The 20,079-nt window shown below is 44.2% G+C and overlaps 1 protein-coding gene across 1 annotated transcript in view; it reads left to right on the forward strand.

Annotated features, from left to right (window-relative positions):
• The window catches only part of ETFDH (electron transfer flavoprotein dehydrogenase), a 1,111,536-nt gene that overhangs the window by 855,428 nt on the left and 236,029 nt on the right, over positions 1-20,079 (forward strand). Inside the window, exon 11 of the mRNA XM_044062047.1 lies at positions 1,922-2,104. Within this exon, the coding sequence (XP_043917982.1) occupies positions 1,922-2,104 (183 nt within the window). The remainder of the gene's footprint in view (positions 1-1,921; positions 2,105-20,079) is intronic.

Consider the following 20,079-nt stretch of genomic DNA (forward strand, 5'->3'; position numbering starts at 1 on the left):
ATTGCACATCCCCCTTCTGCTCTGTGAAATATTAGGGCTAAGTGAAAAACCCTTGAATGGTTATCTGAAGGATGACTTCTTCCAGTCGACTTTTGCCCTAGTGATGGGAAACGAATGTGCTAATTGGCCAGAAAGGGGCTATTAATTGACAGTGGAGGCAAAGAGTGCTAAATATATATGTATTTATATTTGCATAGATGATTAATGAGTTGTCTGTATGTGCAAGTGTATGTATGTGTATATACACATGTATCTATCCATCTATATATGTTATATGTCTATATCGATATATATATATATATATATATATATATATATATATATATATATATATACTCTGCTGGTGCAGTTTCAAAATATGCATGGGCAGTGATTCCTTTCTGCTGAGAGATGTTTCCCTTCTTGTATTTTGTAGAAATGTAGAGTTAGTATACATATGTTAGTGGTGTGGGGGTTCAGGTGGGCTCTCCCCTTGCAAGAAAACATGTTTTTGTTGTTTTTTATTAGGTACAGTCATCTAGGTTGTGTTCAGTGATTTGTGTTCTTTGTGATTCAAAGTTTCTGTGTGCGATTTTGTGTTGACAGCCTTTGCTGGTGTGTGTGTGTGTGTGTGTGTGTGTGTGTGTGTGTGTATATATATATATATATATATATATATATATATATGCATATATATATATATATGCATATATATATATATATATAAATATGCACACACACACATAAAACAGATTCAAAAGCACAAAGCACTAAGTAAAATTAATTGACACCTTTCCAAGTAGCAAGCCAGCATCATTAGCGGACCGGAGTTCCGCTGTGGTGACCCCTAACCGGGAAAAGCTGAAAGACACAAACAAACAAGTAGTAAACATTAAAATAGAAACAAATAATGGTAAATGAGTAATCTAGCCTTAAATACCAAATTCCATGAAAGCGTTGTGTATTTCAGTACTCGAGTAGTCCATATTCTGGAATTTTTCATTATTTGCTCCAGAAAAAAATGAAAGTCAATCCCCCCTGCTTATCCAATTTTATTAAGTCAGAAAGTCTAAAAAAAAAAAAAACAAAAGTAAAGAGCACTCACCAAACCCTGATTTCCTGGCAGAGGCCCTGATTTTGCTGACTTTCAGAGAAATAGGGAAATATCCTGACAGGTGACAGCCCTGTTTGTGACTCCATTTATTGTCTTGTTTTCATCCCATGGACAGACTACAAAGGAGGAGGGAGAAGGGGGCCTTCCTACACCAGACAAAAACTATCTTCTCTGGTTTTACTTGATGCTGCATCTGTAGTACTCATGTAAAGCCCTTGACTGGAGGGGAATCAAAATCCCTGCGACCTGCTCAGATGATTGTCTGTCCAGTGACTAGCTCTCACCCCCAACTGTTCACTGAATGGCCATGGTGCACAAGAGTGAACTAATTGAGTGGTCTTTGGAGGGGAGGCTGATGATCAGGTGGAATCAATGGTCTCTCCTCTGGGCAGCTCTCACTCGAGCCATTTACTGAATGGCCATGATAATGAGGAACAGATGAACTGATTTATCTGTGGAGAGGAGGTTGATGTTCAGGAGGGGCTATTGGCCAGAAAATAGACTGAGGAAGGAAAACATGCCTCTGCGAAGTCTCACTTTTGTTCTTCTTGCTTGTGGATCTGGGTGGTACCATGAAACTAAAAACAAAAATCATTCATCCACTGAGGGAGTACTTTCTGGTGTGTGTTCTCTCTCTCTCTCTCTCTCTGTCTCTGTCTCTCTGTTATGGCCTTTGTCATAGACACATTTGTGTTTGGGGTTATGAATTGACTGTTACTTCTTGTTATATGGACAGATCACCAACTTTGTCCTCTAAAATAAGTGCTAAATACTGTTACTTTACTTGCTTTCTCATAAGTTCTTTATTCTGTACTTTCAAATAAATAGGTCTGCATGTTCCTGAATATGAAGATAAACTTAAGGAGTCGTGGGTGTGGAAGGAGTTGTATTCTGTGAGAAATATCCGGCCATCCTGCCATAGTTTCTTGGGAGTATATGGAGGAATGATTTATACTGGAATATTTTACTGGCTTCTAAGAGGAAAGGAACCATGGACATTAAAACACAAAGGTATGTTTATATAAACTTTATATAAACAAGTGCTGTATATTGGCTAGTGTACTAAATAGCCTTATTTTGCATTTACATCATATACAAGAGACATGAGTGGAACAACACAAGTAGATTTTTAATTCGCTTCACTCATTCATTCTCTGGACCTGAGACTGTAAGAACTAGGTATTCGGAGGGTGGAAGTCAACATTTTTGCTATAGTTTTACTAAAGTAAACAATGTAATTCACAGTGCAAGAAGATAATTTGTTTTGCAAAATAGTTTATCTTAAATCTTAAGAAAGCTCCTGACTCCTTTATTTTCCCCAGTTCTTCTCTCCAGCAGTATGTGTGTGTGTATCTGTTGTGGTAATGGTAAAGTACCAAGAGCAGAAACTTTATTGCTGGCAGATGACCTTTGGGGGCCCTGGCTGTTCATTCTTTTGTGATCTGAAACACATCAGCCTCATTTCAGATAAGAAAAGACTGTTTACTGCTGACTCATAATTCATAATTTGTCTTTTCCTATTACTTAACAGGCATATTTAATAGAAGCAAAAACTTGGAAATCTTACCATGTACTAAAATATGACTGTAAAAGCCCATGAACATTGTGAGCCCCAAGAACGTTTCCTCAGTTGTCTTTCTTTTTATTAAGACCTATGTGTTTTTGCACATGACAACATTCTGTTTTGCTTAGATTGATTTGTCTTTATTTAATAAATACACACGTCTGTATTTAAGTGTGTGGTTGTAAAAAAGAGCAATTAGATGTTAAGTTGTCTATCTCACCTTCATTCTTGCTGGATGGGTTCGGAGCCGATCCTTGGCTCCGACTCGGCCTTTTTCTAAAGCTCGAGAGCTATTTACCGGCTCGAGGCCTCCCCTTATCCCACAATGCTAGGCGTCAGATACCCAGATCTTGTTTAACGCTTCAGCTACGAGGTTGCGTTTTTACCGGCTCCAGGTCGTATAATTCTTTTTATAACCTTTCATAGTCAGGGTTGTTGTTGCTAATTTAGATTTTCATTTCTATTAGAGTTAAATTGTAATCCCTTTAGACCCACTTATAATCCCCTTTTTTTCTGTTGATTACATAGTTTTATTCCCTTCCTCCCTTCCCCTCCCCATCCCCCTTTGGGGTAGTGGTTAGGCCTATCTCTGTATAGTGTGTTTTATATATATATATATATATATATATATATATATATATATATATATTTTATAGTTTTTGGTTAATTATAACTGCTATAGTTGTAGAAGTTGTATTTGTCTGTTCTAGTGCATGTGTGTCTGTGTTTAGTGTTTAAGCACTAGTTTAAATTCCCTTGGTATCTCTTCTACCATGTCCAAAGATACCAAGGTTTCAGGTTTCATGAAGTGTGACTCGTGCTGTCAGAAGATGTCTCTGACAGACGGTCACACTTCTTGTGTTTATTGTTTGGGCCCCTACACCTGCAGGACTCTTGTTCGGTCTGTCATGCTTTCAGTCTGAGAGTCCTGCAGGAATGTAGGAATAAACTAATTTTGAGAGGCTTGTTAAAGCCTGAAGGATCCCTGACTAAGCCTTCGTCGGGGAAATCCTTAAAGCCCGCCAAACCGTCGGCTCCCTGTTCGGAGCCGACGCCGAGCAGAGCTTCTACTTCTTTGTTGGTTCCGGCCAGAACCAACACTTTGAGACCTCAGTCGGCCCCGACTTGGCCATCGGAGCCGTCCCTGAGCCGGAAGCGTTCGAGATCCCCTTCTTTAAAATCCGTTCGCTCGGCTCCTAGGTCCCCATTACTACAATCGGAGCAGAGTCATAGGTCCCATTCCTCTCAGTCCTCCAGGTTATCAGTAGACGTCAGTAGACTCCTTAAGTCGCAGGTACTGGCCAAAATGTTGACTAGCCCTTCTCAGCAGACTGTGGCTATCCCTGTTTCTTCAACTATTCCTCCTCCGACTCTACTACCGTGTTCAGAGCCGAAGCTTGTTGGGGCTCGAATCGTCGGAACGTCGGAGCCGATACCCCACCCTTCAGCTTCTTCATCGGCTCCGATCTCTTCATTGGTTCCGTCCTTGGAGGGATCCGGGCGCCGAGACTTCCTCGACATCGGCCTCGGAGCCATCCCTCTCGGTGCCGGGAGGGGTTCACGTCTCTTCAGAGTGGGGAGCCCTCTTCTCTGCCTGATAGGGGCACCTTTGAGGTCATGAGGAGCGCGCTGACTCCTGGGTCGGCTCCACGATCGACCCCTTCGGCTCCTCCCCCCATGGTGCCTGTGTCGGTCTCTGTCCACCCTCCTGACCCCAAGCGTGGAGAACAAGCACTCCATGTAGCCCCATTGGGTGCATCTTCCTCTTCCGAGGCCTCTCCTGATCATTTGGAGGAGCCCCTTCGGAAGAGAAAATGTAAGAGGAAGCATGTTGACTCCCCCGAGTCAGTCACCTCTGACACTGACTTGGGGGATTTGGAAGGGTCCCCAAGGTCCCTCTCTGAGGATGTCTCCTTTTCAGACATCCTTGAGATCCTTAAGCAAAGGGGGAACTGGACTGCCCTCAACCCTTCCGAGGATGAGTCGGTGTATCTGGACGCATTTGGTTCTCGTCCTTCCACCTCGTGGGTGTCTCCACCTTTTGACCCACTCATGAAAGTAGTTCTCAGAAGGCATGGACGGCCCCTGACACAGTGGAACCAACTCCCTGCAGGCCCACAAAATTCATCACAGCCCCGTCCGACAAACAGTTTCTCACTAAGGGTGTCCCTGTTGATGCCATGGTGGTTGCAGCAGCCACTAAGAAGGAGTTGGCTGACCCTTCAGTGCCTGTCCATCCACCTAATAAAGAATCTAGGACAATGGACAGGTACGGGAAGCGGATGTTTTCTTCAACGACCTTTTCCATGCAGTCGCTGAACTATCTGTGCCATTTCACCTGCCTTCAAAGAGATCTCCTTAAGGAACTGGGTGATACCCTCCAGGATCCATCTGCTGCGAGGTCTCAGGAAAAGATTAACTCCCAGCTGGCGACCCTTAATTCTATAGTCAACTCCTCCATGCGGCTCATTTCTTATGCAGCCGATGGGGCGAGTAGAGCCGCAGGCACAGGCGTGGCTTTGAGAAGACATGCCTGGATGCGGTTATGTAACTTTGCTGACCCATTTAAGGCGTCCTTCACTAATACCCCCTTCGATGTTTCGGCTTTGTTCGGACCACAGGTGAAGGATACCCTTTTTAGGTGTGAGCAGGAAGGCAAGACTCTCTCTGCCGTGGGAGTCCGTTTTTCTACTCCTTCTAGACCATACCCTAAAGGTCAGAAAGGTGGAAAAATGTGGTTTTGCAAACCCCAAGGAGTCGTGCCTGACACATGTGGAGAGTTTCACTCCAGGGGCAGAGGAGGGAACAACAACAGACGCCGCCCGAGGGGCAGAGGGGGTCCGCAGAATCAGGGTAGCAGGGAAACCTTTTCCAACAAACCCTTTCAGCACCCCTGAGGGGCTGCCCGACTGTCCACTCTCGGAGGCAGTCGGGGGAAGATTATCACTGTACCCAGAAGCCTGACGACTCCTCACACAAGACAAATGGGTACAGGCCATCATATCCGAGGGTTACAAAATCCCCTTTGTCCACACCCCCATTCAAACAAACAGATCTCTTCCAGATGTTCCACTTGGTCTAAGGGAACAAGCAGTACTAGAAATCTCAAAACTGCTAAGAAAAAGAGTCATCCAGCCAGTCCCAGCAGACCAGCAAGGATCCGGGATTTACTCCAAGTTCTTTTTGGTACCAAAGAAGACAGGGGACTGGAGACCCATTTTGGATCTCAGCAGATTAAACAAATCTCTTCAAAGAACAAAGTTCCGGATGGTCACGCTTCAGTCCATTATACCCTTTTTGGGTCTGGACATTTGGATGTGCTCCATAGACCTTCGGGATGCGTACTACCATATCAAAATGAACAGATGCTCCTGGAGGTTTCTCCGCTTCCGGCTGGGAATCAGTCACTATCAGTTCAGAGCCCTGCCCTTTGGTCTCACCACAGCCACCAGGGTGTTCACCAAATGCATGGCAGTGGTTACGGCTCACCTGAGGATTCCAGGTGTTTCCATATCTAGACGACTGGCTCCTAAATGCTTCCACCAGGCATCAACTAATCCGAGCCAGGGATTATACCATTCAAACTTGCTCAGAGCTAGGTATCTCTATAAACTTTGAAAAGTCTGCATTGTCGCCTTGTCAATCTATAACCTTTATAGGCACCATATTAAAACAAAAGAACTGTCTGCAGAACTCCCATTAGAAAGAGTATTAGACATTCGCCGACATGTTCAAAAGTTGCTACAATGCAAGAGAATTCAAGCCAGATTTGTATTGAAAACCTTAGGTCTCATGGCAGCAGCTATCACTTTACTTCCCCTGGCTCATTTTCACATGCGAATTCTTCAGTGGATGCTCTTTACCTAGTGGTCCTTTCAACAGCTTCCGATGTCTCACAACATAATAATTACTCAGTCATGCAAAGACCACCTTTCTTGGTGGATGGTCTCCCCTCAAGTTTTTCAGGGCAGACCATTTGTACTTCCTCCTCTGGTTGCCACGGTGACAACGGATGCCTCCCTGATCGAGGGGGGGGGGGCATTTTCAGGACAGGACTGTCCAGGGCACTTGGCAACCCCTAGAGTACCATCTGCACATAAACATCTTGGAGATGAGAGCGGTACTTTTAGCGTTGCAAGCTCTTCAGGACTCTCTACCTACCGGGACTATTGCAGTTCACACGGACAGTATGTCGGTAGTGTGGTACATCAACAAGCAGGGCGGAACCAGGTCCTATCCCTTATGTCGAGAAGCACTCAGACTTTGGCAGTGGGTGATCTCCTCTCAACGGTTTCTGATAGCAACGCACATCCCCGGGAAGTCCAACGTCATAGCGGACAGGCTAAGTAGAGCAATCCTTATGCCTCACGAGTAGTCTCTCAATCAGTTAGTAGAGGACAAAATTTTCCGCAGATGGGGTCAACCTTACTGCGACCTTTTTGCAACCCCTCTCAACAGCAAGTGCAGCGACTTCTTCACTCTCTTCCCCCTCCCAGGCCATTCCCCCAGATATGCTCTCATTCACGATTGGCCCCAGGGTCTGCTCTATGCATTCCCTCCTTTTCCCTTAATTCCAAAACTGATTCAGAAAGCGACCGCTTTGGGATCCAGGATGATCCTCATTGCTCCTTACTGGGCTCGACAAATTTGGTTCCCATTCCTGAATCGTCACCTGCTGGAGCAGCCCTGGAATCTGGACCCAGTGCCAGACCTCTTGATCCATCAGTCGGGCGGGCTGCACCAATCCCTTTACTCTCTCAACCTCACAGCTTGGTTGCTCCACTTCCAACCTTAGCCAGGCTTCCACATATTTCTCAGACAGTGCGCAAAATCATACTTTCTTTGCACAAACCTTCTACTAGAAAAACTTATGCTAATAAGTGGAAACGATGTCCTTCAAGGATGCATCTTCAGTCATCACATATGGGTTGTCCTGCCTCAGGCAGCCCTTCGGTCGGCCGGATTCCAAAGTATGGGTCCGGCGTCGGCTGATGTCGCACTTTCCCCGACGTCAGAGCACCTGGGGTATAAAAGCATCAGCCGACGCCATCTTCCTCAGTCTTTCTTGCCGCGTGGTGCCCGAAGCAGAAGCAGTTCGCAAGTGCCGGTCGGCCAGCTCCTGTAATTCAGCTACCGAAGACTTCAAAAAGCTAAGTACCCCGTTGGGGACTCTTTCTTGCCTCAGCCGATGTCAGATAAAGTTAATAATTGTTTAACTTGTGGGAAACAAATACCTCATAAGGATTTCCACTCTTACTGCCTACCCTGTCTAGGCCCAGACCACGACGTCTCGGCCTGTTCAGCCTGTGCTTCCTTCAACCGACGCACTCTTAGAAGTCGGGTGGAGTTTGCAGAGGAATTTTTTGGGGCTAGTTTTTCGTATAAGATGCCGTCGGAGACTCCGACTTCTCATTTAGTTAAGAAACGGAAGGACAAGGACCGACACACACGGGCCGCGGTTTCGGCTGAAACCACGGCCAGGCCTACCACGAGTGTCTCGGTCTCGGCTGAAACAGAGTCCTTGGTACTTCCAATTACCGAAACCGCTCAACCGACTACCTCGGTCCCGGAGGCTCCGGCTGAGTCGGTTATTGAATTTCCAACAGAAACTGGTGTCCTGGAACCTTCCGACACCATTCCTTTAGACAAATCTACACCAGCACGTGGTGCAGCCAGGCCTCCTGCATCCATGTCCATTAAGGCATTCTCCAGGGCTAAAGCTGCTAAACTCTCAAAAGCTTTGCCTCCCAAGGTTATCCCTCAGGGACCCTCTACTGGTTCACAGATTCTAAGCTTAGCAGAGGATCTTATCTCCTTAATTAGGGGCTCTCAACCTCATCCAGACAGGGGCTCTCAACCTCCTCCAGACAAAAGGCCCAGGGTTGAGCCCTCTGATCCCCACTCCTCAGATGAGGCCTCTGATGGCTCTACTCTCGGACCACCAGGAGGAGGCTTTTCGGCCTACGAGGATTCTGATGCAGAGGAATCTATTCCCTCGGCCTCCCTCCTGAAGAGTTTTCCTTCGGGAGACACTACACACCATGAGAGAGCATTTCCAATGGCAGGGCCAGGAATTCTCTGATTCCAGGAAAAGATTAAGGACCTTTTACATTTGCCTCAGCATAGGCCTTTAGCTATTCCTCCTGTTTTGAATGTCATTGATGATGTGTACTCTGACTCTAGCACAACCCCTGATTCTCTCCCTCCGGCTCCTGCCAAACCCGATAGGTACTACAGGGTCCCGGACTCACATCTTTACCTTTACAAGGCCCACTCTGCTGATCCAGAAACTATTTCCCAGGGCCCTAAAGGGGTTGCAGCTACCACTGCTAAAAATCCTCTCCCCTCTGAAAGGGAGTCCAGAACTTTAGAGAGATGGGGTAAAAAAGTGTATACTTCTGCTACTCTTTCTATGAGGGCATTAAATTGTCAATTTCATATGATACAGTACCAAGAGTATTTGTTAGATGAATTGCATAAAAAACTGTCTTCACCTGACCCCCTAGACCGCAAGTCACTTCAGGATCTGGTACATAACTCACAACAGGTTAGCAACCATTTCTTGCAATGTGGTTATGATGCATTGGAAGCTTCATGTAGGTCAGCTATGACTGGCACAGTCATACGTAGGCATGCTTGGCTGAAGGAACAATCTCTGCCAAACCATGTTAAAGCAAAGCTGCTGGATGCTCCTCTGGAAAAGCAAAAGTTATTTGGCTCCACGGCTCAAGAGGTCCTAAAGAAATTTGAAGAAAAGGCAAAATCCGTACAAACAGTCAAGGATTTTCTCCAAGTACAACCACCAAGATTCAGCAGGAATTGGCCTTCCAAGAATTGGTCCTTTCCAGACACAGAGAGGTTTCAGAGAGGCAAGAACAGGCGTGCCAGAGGTAGAGGGCAAGCTAGAGGCTCCTACAGAGGACGTCAATGGCAGCCTCCCAACCAGAGAGGTAATGCAGGACCTTCAACTGCTGCACAAGGACAGGCTCAATGACTTTACTTTGACACCGCCAACCAGGGCTCAATTGGAAGCACCTTTGGGCGGAAAGCTTTCTTTATTCTCAGAAAATTGGCACAGTATTACAAGGGACAAATGGACACTACAAATAATAGACAAAGGATACAGGTTTCATTTCCACACATTACCAAAAAGAAAGGGCATGCCAGACCTGCCACCGAATCAAAGGGCAGAGGCTTTGAAACAAATTTCCAGCTTAATGCAAATGAAAGCTATAGAAAAGGTTCCTCTCTCAGAACAAGGCCAAGGATTTTATTCCAGACTATTCCTTGTTCCAAGAAAAGAAAAACAATGGAGGCCTATTCTCGACTTGTCCGCACTGAATACTTATCTCATTGTGCCAAAGTTCAAAATGCTGACTCTACAGCAGCTCCTTCCCATGCTGGGCAAGGGGTCTTGGCTGGTAACTCTAGACCTCAAGGAGGCATACCCGCATGTCCCCATCAGACAAAGTTGCAGAAGACACCTCAGATTTCTTGCAGGGTCAGAGCATTATCAATTCTCAGCATTGCCCTTTGGCTTATCTACTGCACCCAGAGTATTCACGAAATGCCTGGCATCAGTAATTGCACACTGCAGACTTCAGGGGATTCAAATATACCCATATCTGGACGACTGCCTTATACAAGCGGACAGCCAACAAACTTTGGTAAAACATTTGAATTATGCCATCCACCTACTTCAGGCCTTGGGATACACAGTCAACTTTCACAAATCAAGACTTGTTCCATCCCAAAGAATAACCTTTCTGGGTGCAGATCTAGATACAACCACCCAAATGGCCTTTCTCACAGAAGAAAAACAAAGTCAACTACCAGATTACTTCAAAAATCTGACAAGACAAACCCAGCTGACTGCAAGGAAAATCCTGCAGGCCCTGGGTTACATGGCTTCTTGCATCCTTCTGATTCTGCAAGCAAGACTACATATGAGGAAACTACAATGGTACCTAAGGAGTTTATGGACTCAGCACAGTCACAGCCTGGAAGCTTCGATACCACTCATTCCATGCCTTCAAAAGGAATTTCTGTGGTGGGCTCAAGCAAGCCAGTCAAACAGGGGTCTGCCTTTCAGCAAACCAATAGCCAGCCAAACCATTACAACAGACGCTTCAGACCACGGATGGGGAGTGCACATGGAGGGCAGATGCATTCAAGGTCTATGGTCACAAAAAGAGCTATGCATGCACATAAACCAAAAGGAAATGCTGGCAGTGTTACATGCAGTTGAAGCCTTCAAACCCTTTCTGCATCGTGGCCATCTGCTAATAAGGACAGACAACACCACGGTTATGTGGTACATAAACAAGCAAGGAGGCACCCATTCCTATCCTCTTTGCAGGCTGGCAATGAATCTATGGGAACTTTCCTTGAAACTCAATATACAGCTACAATCCCAGTTTGTGCCAGGGAAAGACAATATACTGGCGGACAGCTTAAGCAGAAATATCATGGATGCACACGAATGGATGCTGCACCCAGACATCTTTCTACAGATAACACAATCATGGGGAGGCCGGACTTAGATCTTTTTGCCTCCCCCCACAATCATCAACTGAAGAAATTCTGCTCAAGGACATACCACCCACAAGCATGGAAAGTGGATGCCCTCTCTTTCAGCTGGAGAACTCTTAACAGTGTATGCATTTCCACCTCTTCCATTAATGACCAAGGTTTTACTGAAGATCAGGACAGAGCAGCCAAAAGTGATTCTGATAGCTCCGGACTGGCCAAGACAGCACTGGTACCCACTGTTAAAGAGCCTGTCATGCACGAAACCATGGCCTCTTCCTCTATGGCCACTTCTACTGACACAGCACAATTACAAAACTCTGCATTCCAACCTGAAAACCTTGCAACTAACAGCCTGGAAAATACCTTGACTCCTCCTCAGGACAAGCTATCCCAGAGAGTGAAAGATATTATTATGGAAGCTCGCCGGCCTGCCACAAGAAAGGCATATTCAGCAAAATGGAAAAGATTTCACATTTGGAACACCACAAAGGGCCTAGATGCAACAGTGATGAACATGACACATATCCTGGAATACTTGGCAGAAATGTTCCACAGTGGTCTGTCGTACTCTTCCATTAAAATTCATGCTTCAGCAATTTCAGCAGAGTACAATACTGATCCACCAGTCTTCTCTCATCCTCTCCTAAGACAGTTTCTAAGAGGAATCAAAAACATCAATCCTCCAAGGAAACCACCTCTACCTACTTGGGACCTTAACTTCGTGTTGGAAAAACTAACACTGCCTCCCTTTGAACCAGCAGCATCTGCAGAACTACAGTTCCTGTCTTGGAAGACTGCTTTCCTTCTGGCCATAACCTCAGCAAGAAGAGTATCTGAGTTACAGGCCCTTATGGCAGTACAGCCATTCCTTATTTTTCATCAGGACAGAGTTTCATTGAGAACCAATCCTACATTTATGCCAAAGGTAGTATCCAGGGTTTCATTAAATCAAGCTATTCACTTGCCAACCTTCTTTCCAAACCCACAAAACAAAGGAGAGAAACTTCTGCACACCCTGGACATACACAGACAGTTGCGCTACTACTTGGACAGAACTAAAGGTTACAGAAAAACTGACCAGCTGTTGGTAGCATAGGCTGCTGTTACACAAGGAAAAGCAATTTCCAAACAGACAATTTCAAAATGGATAGGGAATTGCATTTGTTTTTGTTACTCCTTTCATGGAAAAACTGTGCCAGCTAACATTAGACCTCATTCCACGAGAGCCACAGCCACCTCCACAGCCTTCTTAAGAGGGGTGGCTACCAAGGACATTTTAGAAGCTGCTACATGGAGCTCCGTGCATACATTTGCCAAGCATTACAATTTACCTTTATATTCCAGATCCAGAGCAGGCTTTGCTACGGCAGTCCTGCAGGGCATTTTAGCTACACCATCCTTTACATAGTTCCTCCACCCCCAGATTGGCTATGGTATTCTACCCATATGTGATGACTGCAGATGCATCCTTGAAGGACATAGTACAGTTTTGTACCTACCATAAATGTAGATGTCCGATATGTATGCATCTGCAGTCAGGTTTACCCTCCCTCCTTCCCCTCTGTGGTATTTCTTGGGTACTTACCCCTGTTATAGCTAGCTGGGGGGATCTATTATGGTGCATTTGTTTTTGTATTATTGTGCATGTTTGGATTTTTAAATGCATCTCTCCAAATTTAGCCTTCCTTAGAGGACACCTGGCATCTGGGGCAAGAAAAACTGAGGAAGATGGCGTCGGCTGATGCTTTTGTACCCCAGGCGCTCTGACATCGGGGAAAGTGCAACATCAGCCGATGCCGGACCCAGACTTTGGAATCCGGCTGACCGAAGGGCTGCCTGAGGCAGGACAACCCATATGTGATGACTGCAGATGCATACCTATCGGACATCTACATTTATGGTAGGTACAAAACTGTACTTTTTTCTTTCTGGACAGAGGCTAGAAAGATAGACCCCTTTACAGCCCCTGTCCATAATGTTTTAGATTTTTTTGGCGGAACTTTTTCGAGCAGGTTCCTCAGCTGCCACCATTAGGGTCCAATTGGCTGCTATTGCAAATTTTCACGTTAGCCTATCAGAGTCCATTATCATGTCCCACAAACTTTGTAAGGCCTTTCTTAAAGGAACTATCTTACTTAGACCCCCGGTTAAAGATCCCCCCCTCCGTGGGATTTGAACTTGATATTAACTTCATTGATTCTCCCTCCTTTTGAACCTGCAGCTTCTTGTTCCTTAAAGTTACTCTCCTGGAAGACTCTCTTCTTAGTAGCCATCACCTCGGCCAGAAGAGTATCGGAACTTCAAGCCCTTTGTGTTCGTCCTCCATATCTTATTTTTCACAAAGATAGAGTTTCACTCAGGACTAATCAGGACTTATGATATAGGAAGTAATACATTTATGTAAATGAAAACAAACCACATTGACATAATTTTAGTTGCAGACATTGTACATCACTTATAATCTATCCAGTCACTGTCACTTAAACATTTCATAGCACATTCAAATCCTCTCTTCTTTAAAAATTAATTCCTCATCTTGTTTTGTTCTCATAATTTTTCCATTGTTTATTTCTATATAAACCTGAAGAAAGAGGTAATTAGGAACATATTTTCTGGGAGTGTAATGAGTTGGCAGACGTTAAAGATTCCCTGCAGACCCCTCCATCAGAAATACTGGGCAAGCAAATTGGTGTAACCAGGGAGATGATTTTTCTGAGCTATGGTACAGAATCAGAATTGCCTAGACATGCTAGACCTTGCTGAGTCTATTTATGGAGCCTGCCAAAAAGCAATTGCTAGCAAATGGAAATCAAAGTCTAAACCAACTGTAGTATAAGTAATGAATATAGTAACAGAGATAAAAACAACTGGAACTGGGATCTTTAGAAAGGAGTAAGAGCAAATGGCATAGGAAAAATGTGAACTTTAAGAACAATGCATAGAGGAGAGGAATGGGGTTTAAAAGAAGGTAGGATTTGAATGAGCTAGGTAATGTTTGACAATGATTGGACAGATTATAAGTGATATATAATGTTTGCAACTAAAATTATGTCAGTATGGTTTGTGATGTAAAATGCTTGCAACTAAGATTATGTCAATATGATTTCTTTTCATCTATAGAAATGTATGATTGCCTATGTCATAAGTGATACTTTAATAAAGACATTTAAAAAACAAACTCTACCAGTGCTGGTTTCTCACTTAGGATCCCCTTATTTCTTTCTCCTTGTCTCTATTCAGATATCATTCCTTGATAGGAAGTCAATCTCTAGCCTGCAGTCCAAATAAATTATTGACCTCTTCCCATTCTGTTACCTTTCCCTCTCTAATTATTTGTTCCCAATATTTTGGTTCTTTTGCCAGTTTTCTACAATAAATTCCATCTCTTTCCTGCCTATTGTCTGTATCCCTAACTGCAGTCATGCCTACTGGCAGAATCTCTTTCTCCATTCCATGTTGTCTTAGCTCCAAGAATGCTTTCTGCTTCTCCTCTCATTGGTAAAAATATGCCTGACTTGTGTATAAAACTAAAGGGACTAAAAACATTTTAACTGCTTGTATCTTGCTGTCCATATCTATAAAACAGAGCTTCCAATTTCTCAGTTTTTGTTATTATCGTTTGTTTAGTCTCTTCCCGCATATCCTTAGCTGCCACACTAGAATCCTTTTTAATCCATACTCCTAAGTACTTTATTTTATCATGTCTCCATAAATATAGATATTGCTGAACCAATTTGTGTGTGGGTACATAATTTACAGCTATTGCCTTTGTTTTAACTTTAATTTTGTATCCTGAAAAGATCTGAAAGTGTCTCAAAATGTTCAACAACACTGAAAAGTCTTTTTTCTGCTTTAATCCGGTATAAAATAATTTCATCTGCAAATAGAACCAGCTTTGCTTGACTACCATACCAATTATATCCTTGAATTTTTGAGTCCCTTATTTTCTTTGCCAGTGGTTCTAAATTCAATCAAATAAAGGAGAAATAGGACACCCCTGCCTGGTTCCTCTGCTCAAAACAGAAATTATCAGAGAGGAACCCACCCACTTAATTTTCAACTCCAGTCCCTCATATATCCTCTTAATCAACCTTATAATTTTATCGGGTAATGCAAATGCTTCCATCGCCCTGCTCATAATGTCCCAGCTTACTCTCTCAAATGCTTTCTCTGCATCAAGACCCAGCAACCACAGTGGTATTTTCTTACTTTCTACTTCCTTCTGGATCATCAGTGCTCTGTTAATGTTGTCAAATGTATGCTTCCCCTCCACTAAACCACACTGATGCAGATCTATCAATTTTGGCATTACCTTTGCCATTCTTTTAGCCATTATAGACATAAATGTTTTATAATCATGGTTTAGGATTGAAATGAGCAGGAATTAATATGGATCTGATGGGTCTTTACCCACCGTAGGTATTACAGGCATGACTACTTTCTTCCGGGATGTTGGTGCTTCTCCTCCTCTTAAACTACTGTTAACCAAAACCTTCCAGATATTTATCATTTTTTTCCCTCTTACCTTCCAAACTTTCACAGGAATACCATCTATTCCTGGGGGCTTTCCTGTGGATTGGTTATGCATCACCCATTATATCTCATCTCCTCCTACCCTGTTAGAAATTGAGCCTCATCTACCTCTAAACTGTGCATATATAACTTAACTATACATACCTAAACTGTGGAAAATATCTCACATCATACCTCTGCATAAAGGCGGCTCCTCAACAGAGTTATCTAATTACCATCCCATAGCCATTCTACCCCCAGTAGCAGAAGTCCTCAAAAATGCATTCATAATCACCTGCTAGTCCAACTATTAAGGAGCAACCTTCTGTCAAACTCACAACACGGTTTCACACCTAAGCTTAGCACAGCAACAGCCTTAATCTGCTTCACCAGTAAGATCAACAAGCTTAAAACAATGGCCTCTTAGTTGCATCCATCTTCCTTGACATGTCAAAAGCCTTTGACACTGCATCTCGTCAAAAACTGCTAAATGAACTAGCATCCATAAACTTTTCCCAAACAGCATTAGCATGGCTCCATAGCTACCTAACTGACTGCCAGCAAGCAGTTAAGTGGCAAAACACACTCCCTCCCCTTCTTCCTGTCTCAGCGGGTGTCCCTCAAGGGTCAATACTCAGTCCACTACATTTCTCCATAGTCAATAAACTGTCCACAGCTACCAACTATGTTTCAGTACACTAATGACTCCTCCCTTATATGCTCAGCCTCAACTCTTCCCAAACTCCTGGAAATAACACAAAAATCATTCCTTGACATAGAAAAATACATATCAACCCATCAGCTAATACTCAACCCAAACAAAACTAAACTGATGTTCTTTACTGTCACTTTCTCCTGCCAGCCTGGTCGACATAGGCATACTAAGACAGTGTAACAACTGCCTCGTTTACTGACAACCCTCTTCTCCTACCACATAATTCTTCCACCTGTGAGAAATGCATGTACATCAAGTAACTTGGAGTCCAAGCTCTCTCGCGCCACAGTCAGTAATTCTGACAAAGAAAAGTTTGCCACACAAACACCACACTACTCACATGACATAGCCAAGCACAACACACAGACACCTATGCAAAGGTCCTCAGCAAAAACTTACCTAAACAGCAGAGACCTCCAAAACACACTCACAAACATTCCACACACAACAAACATTCCATACACAACACCAAACATATCACACACAGCAGATAACACACGAGTGTCTCACAAACACAGCCCATAAGGTAAAACAGTAAACCATCACAGCCTACAAGACCTAATAAACCAAACACACTAGTCATTGGTGACTCAATTGTGAGACACACCGATGTCCCCCTCACCAGGCTCGACAAGGAGAATGTTACGGTCAGTTGTCTGTCTGGTGTCAGAATCCGCCACATCATGCATGCACTTAAGTCTCTGCACAACAAGTACAAGTATGACTCTGTCATTGTACATGTTGGTGTGAATGACTTAAGATGCACCTCCCTGGACTATATGAAGAGAGACATGATTGAACTCTCAGAGTATGTGTACCAGGCAGGTATGACCCTAGCCCTAAGCAGCATCCTACCTTCACAAAAAATGATACCATAATACCAACAAAAAATAATTGACTTCAGCAATTGGCTTAGTTTCTGGTGTCATTCCAAGGGGATCCAGTATCTGTCTGCCTTGGATGACATGGTCGACAGGCCTCGAAACTTTGCCAGAGATGGCCTTCACCTCTCACCACTGGGTTTCCGGATCCTGGTCAAGGCTCTTGCCTCCCCCATTGTGCCTTTTTTAGGTAAAGTCCCAAAGACAAACCTTCCAATATAAAAGATCTGTCAAAAAGCAAATTAAAGGTCATGCTGCTTAACGCTATGAGCCTAAAGCTGAAAATGGACGCACTGGAAGATGCTGATGTCTGCACAGTCACGAAAACTTAGTTCAGGGCTGCGGAGAGCACCCCTTCCTTACCAGGCTGTACCTCATTCCACACATTCTGACCCCAAAATGAGGTTGGGAAGACTAAGGATGGTGGAGTCTCTGTCTTCATCAAGGACAGGCACACCTCCAGACTGGTTTGCAAACATGACATACGGGAACTACTCCAGGTAAAACTGACAGCTGGCAAGACACCCATTCAAGTTATAGCTAGCTATAGACCCCCTCCATGACTCAGGACACCCACTCCTCTTACCTGGATCTACTAGACTCCACCAAGGTACCCCCTAATACTATGATCCTTGGTGAATTCAACTACCCCGCCATAGACTGGGTGAACTATTCTTGCACTAACACACTGTCTCAATGATTCCTCGACTTCATCAGTTCTAACGCACTAGACCAGCTCGTCTCATGCCCCACAAGGGGAGCTAACATTCTGGAGTTGGTTCTCACCAGCATGGGTGACCACTGCACCACTCCCATAGTATGTCCTTCCCTGGTTAGATGAGATCATCGGACTGTCATATTTGAAGATGTTCTTCGTGTTTCACTGTTGCAGTCATTACATTTGGGTGATGCTGCTGGCAGGTTGTCCTCAGCCGGCCTGAATTCCAAAGTCTTGGGTCCTGCATTGGCTGCTGTCGCCCCTTCCCTGAAGTCAGGTTGTCAGGGGTATAAAAGAAGCAGCTGACGCCATTTTCTTCAGTCTTTCTTGCCACGTGGTGCCTGAAGCAGAAGCAGTTTGCAAGTGCCGGTCAGCCGACTCCTGAGATTTTCGTGTTTGAGTTTCAGATCCAAAGTCTTTAATAAAGCTAAGTACCCCGTTGGGGAAACTTTTTTCTTGCTCCAGACCGATGTCAGAAAAAGTGAATAATTGTATTTCTTGTGGAAAGCAAATACCTCATAAGGATTTTCATTCTTATTGTATTCCTTGCCTAGGCCCTGATCACAACGTTACTGGTTGTCGGTTTTGTGCTAGATTTAACCAACACACTATTAAGCGTCGGTATGATTTTGCTTTAAACTTTTTTGGACGCTGGTTTAATTACACTGAAATGTCATCGGATAGCCATCCGACTACCGGAGTTTACAAAAAAATGCAAAGAAAAAGAAAAACAACCGAGGCCCAAAACCAAAGACGAAGCTTCTCCTAAGCCAGTCGCCGGTTCGCTGGTTCTCAGTGAGGCGCTTTTGCAGCCCCTGACACCCACTACTTTAGAGTCGCAGGCCGCTACCGACGCCCAGGTGGAGTCGGCCATGCCACTGGATACTCAAGGTATTGGAGCCTCGGACACTAATCCGTCAGATGGGTCTGGAGCCGCTGAGCAGGTACCGGCTTCTGAGGATGTATTCAGACCTAAACATCTTTACATTAAAACGACTTCAGCCTCAAAGGCAAAGACTAAAGCACCTTCTAAAGCAAGGAAACAAACTCAAGAGCCACGTGGACAGGCCTATATGCCCAAAAAACAGATGCTCAAAATGGCCGAAGACTTGATTGCCTTGATCAGGGGTTCCCATCCCCCTCCTGATAAGAGGCCTAGGCAAGATGCTGACTATGAATCTTCAGATCAGGTTTCTATTTCTTCTGATAACTCTTCTGATCAGGAATATTCTCTTCCCCCCTATGAGGATTCTGATGCTGAAGAATCTATTCCTTCAGCATCTCCTCCTGAGGACTATTCCTTTGGGGAAACCTTGCATACCATGAGGGAGCATTTCCACTGGGAGAGCCAAGATTTTTCAGAATCTAAAAAGAGACTCAGGGATTTTCTTTTACTACTTCAGCACAGGCCTCTAGCTGTTCCACCTGTGTTAGACATTGTAGATGATGTGTTTTCGAAGTCTAGTCTGACCCCTGACTCCTTATCCCCAGCTCCTGTTAAGCCTGACAGATATTACAGGGTTCCTGACTCACACAAATTTATTTTTAAAAACCCTGCTGCTGACTCAGAAACTATTTCACACGGTCCAAAGGGAGTTAAGGCTTCCACTGCAAAAACCCAACCCCCTCTGACAGAGATTCAAGAGCACTGGATAGATGGGGAAAAAAGGTTTGCACATCTGCAACTTTGGCAATAAGGGCCTTAAACTGTCAATTTCATATGCTTAAGTATCAGCGACATGTCATGGGATTGCTTAAACAGAAAATGTTGTTAAATACTGAATGTGCAGAAAACAAGGAAATGCAGGATTTATTGTATGCAGCAGAACAAGTTGGAAAACATACTTTGCAATGTGGTTTTGATTCTTTGGAGGCCTCCTGCAAGGCCGCAGTTACGGGTTCTGTAATTAGGAGGCATGCTTGGTTAAAGGAACAAAATCTGCCTGATCATGTTGAAGTTAAATTACTAGATGCTCCTTTACAGCATGATACTTTGTTTGGTGTTAAGGCAGAAGAGTTGTTAAAGAAAATGGAGGACAAAGCTAAATCTATGCAAACTGTCAA

The sequence above is a fragment of the Protopterus annectens genome, chromosome 2.part1, assembly GCF_019279795.1.
Source record: "Protopterus annectens isolate FY-2018-M chromosome 2.part1, PAN1.0, whole genome shotgun sequence".
NCBI classification, from domain to species: domain Eukaryota; kingdom Metazoa; phylum Chordata; order Ceratodontiformes; family Protopteridae; genus Protopterus; species Protopterus annectens.